Source organism: Leptopilina boulardi, unplaced genomic scaffold, assembly GCF_019393585.1.
Source record: "Leptopilina boulardi isolate dan_hultmark-lab unplaced genomic scaffold, ZJU_Lbou_2.1 LbouV2_278, whole genome shotgun sequence".
NCBI lineage: Eukaryota > Metazoa > Arthropoda > Insecta > Hymenoptera > Figitidae > Leptopilina > Leptopilina boulardi.
Window position 1 is genome coordinate 6,286,231 of NW_026137838.1, and position 12,634 is coordinate 6,298,864.

The 12,634-nt window shown below is 29.8% G+C and overlaps 1 protein-coding gene across 1 annotated transcript in view; it reads right to left on the bottom strand.

The window, feature by feature from the left end:
• LOC127281810 (M-phase inducer phosphatase) overlaps positions 1-12,634 on the bottom strand; it is a 110,689-nt gene that overhangs the window by 75,605 nt on the left and 22,450 nt on the right. The window contains exon 3 of the mRNA XM_051305723.1: positions 1,549-1,600. Coding sequence (XP_051161680.1) covers positions 1,549-1,600 — 52 coding nt within the window. The remainder of the gene's footprint in view (positions 1-1,548; positions 1,601-12,634) is intronic.

Sequence of the window (12,634 nt, forward strand, 5' to 3'; positions counted from 1 at the left end):
CTACAGATAATAATAATTTTCTACAACTGTTACGGAATTTAATACTAATTTTTTACTACCAGAGTACAACCACTTTCCGAAACAATTTTTCGAACCCTATACAGATGATAAAGATGTGCTTCAAGGAGGTCTTTCTTTTTCTAGATTTCCAACATCTTTTCCGTACTGTACCTGTCAATACACTATTTCATACACATTGATGTACATGGGAATTCGACCCAAGATATATCTATTGTCCCTCATTTGTGGTATCTGAAAATGTATGTATTCGTCTTTGATCCCCTTTCCCGCGGGGGTGTGGGATGAAGAAGCCACCCTCGCTCATTCACCAAAGATTCCAAGAAAAAAAAAAACATTGAAGTGAACCATAATAAACTAAAAGAAGCTTTCTTCTTCGCGGAATACATATACAACGTAGATTCGGCAGGCGCCATGGATCCCATAAAAACGATCAGCTTCGGTTATAAGACCACGAGGAATGTGACGGTTTTTTCTCTTTTTTTTGTAAAAATCTCTCGTTCAATTCAATTTTATTTCGTTTGCCTCAAAAAAAATTTTCTGACCGACGCCAACGACCTCTCACACATATGGGACACATTTTGAATCGCACGTGCAGTCTACAATATATAATGTACCGTAAACTAAACCATTCAAGTGTGTGGGATCATTTCCCTATTGAAAATTGAAAACGGCTCTATCACATTGAGATCATTCAAGAAGTGATGTTGCCGGAAGATGAGCTTCATCTTTTCCCATGAATACTTGGAATATTGTCGGCAATCTAAATGAAATCGGAAGGATTAAAGGATGAACACACAACTTCCTACAACCCTTTCTTTTTTCTGCGACCTGTGGGAATTATTTTTTTTTTTTTTGGTGTACCACCTTTGTGGGAATAAAGAAAGGACAATGGAACGACAATTACAAAAAGCAATTGTTAATTAATTTCATCTTTACTAGTTCTTATCGATACGATTTAAAAATATTAATCTCTACAAAATCTTATTTATAATTTATTCTGTTGAGTTTATGTTTCCTAACGGATTTTTGCTTTATATAACAATACGATTACTGAATTGTCGAATCGAGAAAGGATTCGAAAAACTTTTACGACAGCTACGTGCATTTTTTGGAGGGTGTTTTATGACAAGATTTATAAAACGAGATCCTAAATTTTATGCTGTTGAAAAATAGTCTGAGATACAATATAAAAGGTATATATATATATTCAAGTGATTTTTCAATGTCCTCTCAAAAAGAAAATGTTTCCGGATGCACTAAAAATGTCAAAAAAATTTTACCGGAAAAGGAATTTCTTTTTTCCCCGCACATGAATTTTATGATGTTTAAAATAGCTACACACATATACCTCATATACCTCTTAAAAAGTTGATTAAGTGTCGGGGAAGTAAGCTCACCGCAATTCACACATTTTAACATCACGAAACAAAAGTCTCAATTTTCGTTTCAAACGAAATAATAACAAAAAAAACGAATTTCGAAATTAAAAATTTTAAATAAATAAAATACTGATTTACAGGTACTCACTCTTTGCTGCTCGATAACTCCTTTGCGTCTGTGTATTTCTTCTTCACCAATTCTAAAAAGAAAAATAAAATTTTTAAAAATATAACTTATGGATTATAAATATCCATTTCTTAACTAAATTCCCAAATTTTTTTTTTGGGTCTACAATACAATTTTGTTGGTATTTAAAGAACCGAACCAAAGGTTAGAGGATAACAAATTTGGTTTAAGACCAAACTATTTTGTTGTGCTAACGAAATGGTTTGGAATTTAAAAATGTTTAACCAAATAACTTTGTTTCAACCAATCAAAATTTGATTACAACCTCGGTTACAACCAAAATTTGCCTAACCTAATAATGCAATTAAAAAAATCCTTTCTTTTCTGTAGGCAAAATTGAATTCTTTTTTGAATCATGAATTTTATTAGGATTTAGAAATGACCATTTGGAAAAATAATAGCGAACCCTTTGCACCAATAAATCTGTTTCCTATACCCATATGTATTTCTGAATAGAAGTTTGAATTGTGGACAAACGTCGATATATATATATATATATAGTTCTCCGTTAGTTTTGTTCTCTCTGATTAAGGACTGCATATATATAGATGAATCGTGACGGAATATACAACCCTCGATCAGAGGGTTGTAGGGAAAATAATATTATTGGCACGTACATGGTACATGCACTATGTGCACAAGGGGGTTGAAAACGTTATAGCTGATAGGGGAGAGATACGGGAGTAGCAGCAGCTGGTCTAGTGCGTGATTCATAAAATGCCCACACATTTTATCATCAATCCTCTACATACGTGCGCACCTACGAATTCGTATATTACAAGCCAATAGGGTTCAAAAACTGTTATATCGATTAAAATAGGGAAAGAGAGAGAGAGACGAATTATCTGCGGGTGCGTCTTCCAATTTCACTCCTATTCCGAAATTCGGCTGAAATTATTTTATCCGAATGAGAAAATTCCGTTAGTAAGGTAACTAATTAGTTATTCCCAACAAATTAATTAGTTAAACCAACTAATAAAATAGTTACGCCTACCATAAAAAAATTACTTTACTAACTAAAATTGACACAGAAAATTAAAAGGCATTAAAATAATCTGCAACGCTTCTTATTTTAATCCAATTTTGCTTATTTTAATCCATTTTGGTATTAAAATAATTAAAATTGGATTAAAATAATAAGCGTTGCAGCTTATTTTAATGCCTTTTAATTTTCTGTGGAAATCCCAACCAATCTTTTCTCTCATTGCAGAGAGGTTAGGTTATAAATATTAGATATTAGGTTTTAAATTAATAATTTAAAATAAAGTATATATTCGACTCTTTAATAGAATTGAGCCCTCATATAAATTGTCATGGAAAATTGAAGGGTTTTAGGCAAAAATTCACTTCCAATTTATTTTCATACAAAAGCATATCTTTTGTTGGGTGCGCTCTCACTGAACAAAAATCTACGCTCGTATGTGATTTGCGTGAATGATGAATATCATTATGCGGGCATCACGTGTTAGCGCACGCACACGAACAAAATCGCTCTCATCAGTTCCGATTATATTTGTACAGCCGATGGACCAAAATCTCTTTGTTCATCTTACGTAACTTATCTCAATATCATCCTAATTATATAGGATTCTCCAATTCTATTTAATTTTCAAAATAGACTAATAAAAATTACTATCATAAAATGAAATCTTTTCCAAAAAACTATATAAGAAAAAAAAGCACCTGGCTTTTTCTTTTTCCGAAACACTTCTTGGAACGTAAAATACACCCACTTAAATATTAAAAAAAGAGAATTTGACTAGCGCCTAAAATTTAGAGGACCATCTGTTCGAATCTTGACGACGTTCCGAGATAAATTTTTTCACCTTTTGGCACGCGTCGTCGACTAAAGTAATAAACATACACTATAATGTTCGTGTATAACAGGTGGTACCCTATGCCATATAAAAAAGATAAAGTTACAACCCGCCCTAAAATGTTGGTCCAGTTCCTCTATTTTCATTTTTCCACGAAATTCAAAGATCCAAAATCAATTTATACAATCATTTTTAAGATTAAATTATTATTTTTCGTTTATCAAAAAAAAAAAAACTTGTAACGATAGGAGATAAATCTTATGTGCGCGCAGCATCCTTATCGGTTTCCGCCAGGTAAAACGTCGAAAAAAAAAAGATTTCGATTCTTTGTACCTTTCTTCCTAGAAACAAGGTTTAGGATCGAAGAAAAGACCAAAAGAGCGTGAGACGTTCACTGCGTATGAACTTCCTTCGTGAATTTGACCCTTATTTTTTAAAAGCTTTGTATAACCCTCTCTGGTACGTTTCTTTCTAAGCTTTTTTTACAAGTTGTCCAACGAAAACAAGTCGAACGAGTTAAGGAAGAAGTCATATATACTGTTCTAGATTTGTTTTATATATATATATATATAAAAAAAAAGAAAGAGTGTTCGGTAGTGACCCAAAAAATTTAAAAAGTTCTAGTATATATCAAGAAATACTTGAAAGACAGGATAACGATTTCCCATCTGACAAAGTTCCCGGGAATTGATCACTGGAAACTTTTGCAAAAATTCCTGTTTGAAATTTCGATAAATTTTTTTTTTTATACAGAGAAAATTAAAAGGCATTAAAATAAGCTGCAACGCTTATTGTTTTAATCCAATTATTGCTTATTTTAATACCAAAATGGATTAAAATATGCAAAATTGGATTAAAATAATAAGCGTTGCAGCTTAATTTAATGCCTTTTAATATTCTGTGTATTCCTTAGCATAAAAAGTCAATTTTTCAACATAAATGAATTAAAATTATTGTTTGTAATGAACAAATAGATTGCATTTCTTTAAATCAAAGAAATTTTTTCTCTGGGTGTAAACTTTTAGGTTAGGTACGTTAGGTTAAGTTAGGTTTGGCTAGGTTAAGTTATAGGTTTGGCTAGGTTAAGTTAGGTTATGTAATGTAAGGTTAGGTTTAAAGTAAGATTTTCTTTTTACTATGTGTTCTAAAAAAACTAGAAAAAAAAATTTATAAAAGCGCGTGTCGTTAATAAATCATTGAAAATTCTTTTTCCAAATGTTGAAAAGTTACTTTTTTAGCACTATAATGACTGAATAAAATTTTTTATTCTTTTTTTTCTTTTTTTGAATAAATTGCAGATGAAAAGCTATTCACCACTTGTGGCAACGTGCCATTCATAACCTGCGCGCTTTTTTTTTGGCACCGGGCACGAGACATCTGAAGAAAAAGGCCGACATTGTCAAAACAGAAAATTACACCTTAAAAAATTAAAGGGCCATTTGGAATTGAGTCCCAAGACAGATTTATGAGACTGTTTCGTATGAAAAAAAAGAAAGGTGTGAAAGGAAAAGCACACACTTCAAGAGCAACAGCAGCAGCAGCAAAACTATCATTGATTTTGTGGTTCATGAAACATCTGTTAAAAATCGAATAACGAGAGCGAGGTTTTTTTTTTTTATTTCTCCTTAAAGAAGCGTTCAATAATTATCGACTTTCACCGAAATAAAAAAAGAAAATGTCGAGGAATAATCAATTTTTACACGCAGTGAAGAAAAAAAAAGAACGTAAAAGCGTGAAAAGGACCACGAGCCATCCTTTTCAGGTGGTTTCTTTTCTCTTCTATTATATGACTCGTTACGCTTTCAAGATATGGTCGCGCGAGCCAAAATTTTAAAGAAAAGTATCAAGATTTACTGATACCTCCCAAGTTGATTTTAGCATTTTTTTTTTTTTTTGGCTTAAGAAGTACAGATAATACGGGGTTTGCAGGTATGGAATTAAAATTCAAAAATTTTGACTTCACAGAAAAAACGGATAAATTTTGTTGTGGGTAATTTTAACTAAAGGCGCTTGTACACACAGAAAATTAAAACGCAACGCTTATTATTTTAATCCAATTTTGCTTATTTTAATCCATTTTGGTATTAAAATAAGCAAAATTGGACTAAAATAATACGCGTTGCAGCTTATTTTAATACCTTATAATTTTCTGTGCACTTTCAATTCTGAATATATCAGAGTTTTGACCGATTTTAATTGGCTCTTTTAGAAATTTTCCATAACAAAGCCAATCAAAATTGGTAAAAAATCAGAAACGGAGGAGCTGTACAAGGGCCTTAATGTTAATTCACATAGACGGTCGCACCCTTAAGACCTTAACTAGGATAAAATTTTTTGCAGTTAATTTTTATACAGATTTTGGTGTAAAATTTATACTATTTTTGCGTATGTTATTCGGGATTACGTTATAAATTCTTCATGATTTTAAATCTGCACTGTAAAAAGAAAGTACTGAAACAGTACCGATTTTAGGTATCAAAATAGAACCAAATGACAATTTAGTACCTGTAGTCGGTATTAAATTAATACCTTTCGTTTTACAGTGTGGTGTATTATTATTATCATTTTGGTTTATTTATCTTATTGTTTATATTTTTCGATTATTTTGAAAAAAATTAAATTCTGCATATGAAACATATTTTGCCTTCTATTCAAAGAATGGCAACGAGAGGATGAGAAAAAATACATATGAGAAAGAATCAGAAAGAATTTTGGAGTAAAAATTTTGTTACACATGGACCAGACGAAAAAGCGCGACACACATTACTTATAAGCGAAGGTTGCGGCCCCCTGGGTACACATTGCGCGCATCATATATATATATATATATACTATATTCCAAGCATATGTGCCAGATATCACATGTGTTTCAATTTACTCCCTATAACCAGTTCCAATAGTTCCCCATCGGAAAACGTTGTTCTGAAACCTATATATTGACTACCGTGGCAATAAATTAGAAACACATTTTTAGAGTAAAAAAAAAAAATTATGTCACTCCTAAATTATTATTACCTATATTGCATTTGAAAAAAAAAATTAGTTTTTTTCTTGCCACAGAATTGAAAAATTCATAAGGTCAAATTACCATTTAATTAAATTTATTACAAAAGCAAAATTATTATTTTTATTTATCCCAACTATTTTTTCCGAAAATTGTTATACTTATATATATATGAACCATTTTTTTCATGGAACCAAATTTAAAAAACTCGTAAATTTTTTCAACGCTGTTTAACAATCAATGTCATACATGAATTCCTATATTATTATATTCTTGGTCGTACAATATCTTTTTTCTTTAACCATTCATACATATATATAGGTATAATAAAGAAAGTACAAGGTCTGTAGTTCCGTTTCAAAGTGGCTCGACTTTCAGTTCCAGAGTCTTTTTAACCAATTTTTGGTTTGAATGAAAAGTGGAAAAAAAACGACCGCGTTTTACGATCGTGGTTTCGTGAGAATTCAACAAGAAAAAATTGTTTTCAAGAGACCTTCGCAGTTTGGTTTTTTTTTGAAATCTTGTGCGCAGAGAATTATTGAGGATGTGCGTCTTTTTATAAAAAAAAAAGAAAAAAGAAGTAGACTATGCAAAAGAAAAAGTATAACATTTGCCTGAAAGATACCGATGATATTCTGGAAAAATATATACGGAAGTTTATTCTGTTGTGGGTGTTGTCAAAAAACTTCATTCTTCACAGTTTGGTTACTACATCGTAAACTAATCAAATAAAAAAAAAAAAGAACTTTGCTTATACTTGAGAAAAATTGTTGAATGAGTGTAAAATCGCTATTCTTGGAAATTGTTATAACGAAAAAGTAGAATTTTTTTATTATTATTGTAATGTATAAGAAAATACTTGTTCGGTATAATAATTTAAAGAAGAGAGTAAGAGACAAGTTAGAGAATGAAGCGAGTTCAGAAAAAAGGGTTGAGAATATTCAAGTAGAAAGATTGAACGGTAGATATAGAAACCTGCTGGCAACACAAAGAATTTAAGTGCATTCAGAACATTTAGAAAATAAGATAAAATTATATTCAGACGAGATATATAGCAGTATTAAACGACGATTTATCAAAATTAGTTCAACATAACAATAATACAGATCAATCATTATCTACAATAACTATTTCAATATAAACCAGTAACACAAAAAAAAAATTATACTTCGATCTCAAAAAAATTTATATTTCAACGAAATTTTTATTTGCAGATAGAAATTTTATTTTATGTCAAATAAAACTTTTATTTCTCACGATTTCTACTAAAAAATATTTTAATTTGAAATTACACTGAAAAAATATTTGATTCAAATAATCGGTTGCTATTATCAAATAAATTTTTTTTTTCGTATCAAATAAATACTTTTTTATATCAAATAATTTGTAATTGAATCAAATAAACTGTATTTAAATAATTTATTTGAAACAAATACCATTTAATTGACTCAAATAAATAATTAAATAAATATTTATTTGATAATAAAGTAACCGATTATTTGACTTAACAAATTTTTTTTCATAATTATTTAGCTCTGAGACAAATATACAGATTTTTTGTATATTTAATTCAAATAAATTATATATATATATTCGGCTTTATAAAAAAATATATATATTTCCAGAATTTTGAAAAAAAATGAAAAAGGCAAGATAAAAATAGAAGAAAATTACCAAAAGGAGGAAAATGTAAACTTTTAGATACATTCTGAAGGGGTAGAATGTAAGCAAGAAGAGAAGAAACAATTTCTGACAGACGAACTTCCGGAGGATGTATAAACCCATTCTCCGCGTGTCACACTCGTACTCAACCCCCTATACTAAGTTCAACATTTCATCTTCAAATTTATACGCATATGCATTTTCAGAGTATAACGCGTTTCATCTCTTAATAACAAAATAATAATTATAATAATAAAATAATAATAATATAAATAATTAAAATAATGAGTTTAATTAACAATTATACTGTTAATTAAATTACTCATTATAATACCAATTAATAAATAATATAATAAATTATGTTATTATAATAATAATAAATTATTTTAATTAATATAAATTATTAATAATTACTTAAATATTAATAATCTTTGAATTAACTATTGACAATCTGTATAAATGAACTGTTACCCAGAAAAATTTTTTTTATCCGGAACAGCGATATGTTTTTTTTAGAATAATGAAAACTTTCGCTGTTTCAGTAAAACTTATCGCTGTTCCAGATGAAAATTTTATTCCATGTAATAATTTATAAATACACAAATGAATTATTAATTAAATATAATTAAATTTTTTTAAATTTAAATTGTTAAATATAAAAAATGTTTAAATATAAAATATAAAATCTATAAATTTGAAGCAATTTAATGAATGAAATGAAATTGAAAATCAACTGTAAAACATTAATGTGACTTGTGCTCAAGAGGAAATGAAACCTTATATGGATTTCTAAAAGTGTTATATTTTTTTGTTCGATGTGTTAGTTAAAGATGTGAAAAGAAATCACGTAAGCTAAAAACGAAGGATACAAGAAGGGTGTGCTACAAGTAATTGACTCTGTCTCTCTACCATATATATATATATATATATATATAGAAGGGCTCTCTCAGCTGTGATTCCTTCCTCAGGGGAATTACTAAAGCAACGTTTTATCGTTTTAACGTTTCTCGTCGTCCTGTTCCTGTTGGAAATTCACTGCCTCCTTTGCCCCGTTTATAAATATAACTTAACGTCAAACCTATATATATACATGTATGTATATAAATGAGGGAAAAACTAAATTCTTATCTATTCACGTATGTATATAAAAAACAAAAACGATGCCACTTCCGGAAATAATATAAAATCTGCAGGGCCGCACGTGTCAAGTCATTCAATCTCAACCTATACGATTCCTTAATTAATCCTTTTACTTTCACGAATAATCTCTAATTTATCTATTTTTCAATTAATTATATATTATTTATTATTAGTCAATTTTAGGATATTTTTTAAGGAAAAAAATCTTTCGCATAGCGTTAGCAACCGTTGCTATGGTAACTGTTACCACAGTAACTGTTGTCATAGTAACTTTCCATATAGTAACTGTAACCATTGTAACTTGCCATATAGTAACTGTTATTATAGTAACTGTTGCCATATAGTCATAGTAACAGTTACTATACTAACCATTACTACGGCAACAGTTACTATATGGCAAGTTACTATGGTAACTGTTACGATAGTAATTGTTGCCATATAGTAACTGTTACCATAGTAACTTGACATACAGTAACTGTTGCCATAGTAAGGGTTAGTATAGTAACTGTTACTATAGTAACTGTTGCCATAGTAACTGTTATTATAGTAACTGTTGCCATAGTAACTGTTATCATAGTAACTGTTGCCGTATAGTAACTGTTGCCGTAGTAACGGTTAATATAGTAACTGTTGCCACATAGTAACTGTTACCATAGTAACTGTTGCCCTAGTAACGGTTAGTATAGTAACTGTTACTATAGTAACTGTTGCCATAGTAACTGTTACTATAGTAACTGTTGCCATAGTAACTGTTATTATAGTAACTGTTGCCATAGTAACTGTTATCATAGTAACTGTTGCCGTAGTAACGGTTAATATAGTAACTGTTGCCACATAGTAACTGTTACCATAGTAACTGTTGCCCTAGTAACGGTTAGTATAGTAACTGTTACTATAGTAAATGTTACAATAGTAACTGTTGCCATATAGTAACTGTTGCCATACTAACTATTACCATAGTAACTGTTGCCGTATAGTAACTGTTATCATAGTAACTTGGCATATAGTAACTGTTGCCATAGTAACTTTCCATATAGTAACTATTACCATAGTAACTGTTGCCGTATAGTAACTGTTACCATAGTAACTGTCCATATAGTAACTATTACCATAGTAACTGTTGCCGTATAGTAACTGTTATCATAGTAACTTGCCATATAGTAACTGTTGCCGTAGTAACGGTTAGTATAGTAACTGTTACTATAGTAACTGTTGCCATATAGTAACAGTTGTCATAGAAACGGTTGTTATGGAAACAGTTGCTATGGAAACGGTTGCTATAGTATTTCACGCGGGAAAAAAATTTTACCTAGAACTGCGAAAGTTTTTACTAGAATAGCAAAAGTTGAGTTATTTCTGTTTTAGACCTTCGCTATTTTAGTGAAACCATATCGCTGTTCCAACTAAAGCTTTTTTCCCCCCGTGGCAAGATTATACGGAAACGGTTCCGGATGTTTCGATCCTTTTTTAAATCCTTGTACAATAATTTATTATAGATTTCGAAAAATTTATTTTTTTTGTTCAGTATGTAAAATATTAAGTTTTTTTTTCGTCGCAGTTAGTAATAAACTCAGGGTTTTTCCTCATTTAGCCATCGAGTGCTGAGGTTTTCCCTCTGTAACCATTTAACCTTGGTTTAGTCATTTTAAAAGGCTATTTTCGTTTTAAATACTACCTTTAAAGGGTGCAGGTAAAAAGTACATTAAATCCTGTACCCCCTACAGAAATGACGAGTTCAATGAGTATAATAACCATTAGGCAAAAAAAAAAAGAAAGGTTTTTCCTCAGATTATTTTCCCCTTTTTTATGTATTTCACGTTGACTGCAATAATTTATAATAAAAAATTAACTAAAAAAGAAACTTATCTAATTTTTTTTGGAATAATTACAATTATAATAATTTTAATTTTAGTTTTTGGAGTTTTCAAACTAGTGTCTCTTTTTCCCTTAAAAAACACAACCTCTTCAAATCTAAATATAAGTCGCAGGAATTGATTTTTTTGTTTTGTTTTAAAGTATATTGGGGATGATTTTCCCTTTTTATATTTTTAGAACAACCATTTACGATCACTGTTGACAGAATTTTGTTATAAGAGAGCACTTAAAACAATAAAATGTTTTATAAGCCTGCTATTATAAAAAAATAAAATTAACTAAAAGAATCTAAAAAATTTACTTAATTCAAATAATCGCTTAATTTATTATCAAATAAATATTTAATTATCCTTTGAGCCAATTAAATATGTTGTTTGCTTCAAATATAGAAATTGTTGATTCAAATAGAATTTATTTAATTCAATAATTATTGTCAAAAAATGATTTAGTTTCAAAAATTATTTGGTTCAAGTATTTATTTGATATAATAATCAAGTAATCGATTTTTTGAATCAAATATTATTTTTTCATTGCAAAAATAGAAATAATTTTCTATTTTCGAATAAAATTTAATGAGAATTACTCTATTATAAATTGAATCTAACAAATTGTGGATGCAGCTTCTCAAATAAATTCTTCTCACCTCTCTATAATCGCAAGATAAACATATATACTTTAAAAAGAAGATGATCCCGCGCGCATAAGTGAGAAATGCCGCCTTTTTTTTTTTTGGCGCACATGTGCTCGAGAGACGTCACCTCGAAGAATATACGAAGAGTTTCAGCGATTGGCTGAGTGTTTTCTTTTTCGGGTCAATTCGGAATTGTACGACAATATGTATACGGTGTGGCACGAGCCAAAAGCAAGTCTTCAGAGGGGTTGGGGTCATAGTACCCCAATATACATATATGCACACACACATATATATATATATGTATTTATATATGTATATATATAGTCATGTAGGTACAGGGGTGGCGCGTATTGAACTGCAGTGCACCAGGTGGCGACTGCCGCCCCATGTGTGCTCATATGTCTGTCCCCAAGTGACGTTGAAACGCACCTATGTCCATGTAACTTCTTTCATAGTATTAAATAAATATACGTAAAGACACACATACATGTACAGAGAGAGATCATATGAGCGTAGACACGTCATGCTGAGCGATTATTAACGTATAGTCTGTACCATTTTTTTTTTTTTTATTTTATATACATGGACCGCAAAAGGGCAAAAATTTTACCGTATACGAATTGTGAGATTGCTGATTAGAAATATTTTATTTTTGGAAAAATTTTCGGAGGGGTTTGAAAAATGACTAAATTTCTAATTGACTAATTTTCTGATTGACTGAACTAATTTACTAAATAATTTGCAAAATAATTTATTAACTAATTTACTAACAAATTTACTAAATAATTTACTAACTAATTTATTAATTACCTGAGTTATTTACTAATTAACTAAAACGCTGAATAATAAACTAACAGAAACGTTACTAATTTCCTATCACGAGACTTCTAATCAAAAAACTAAATTGTACTAACT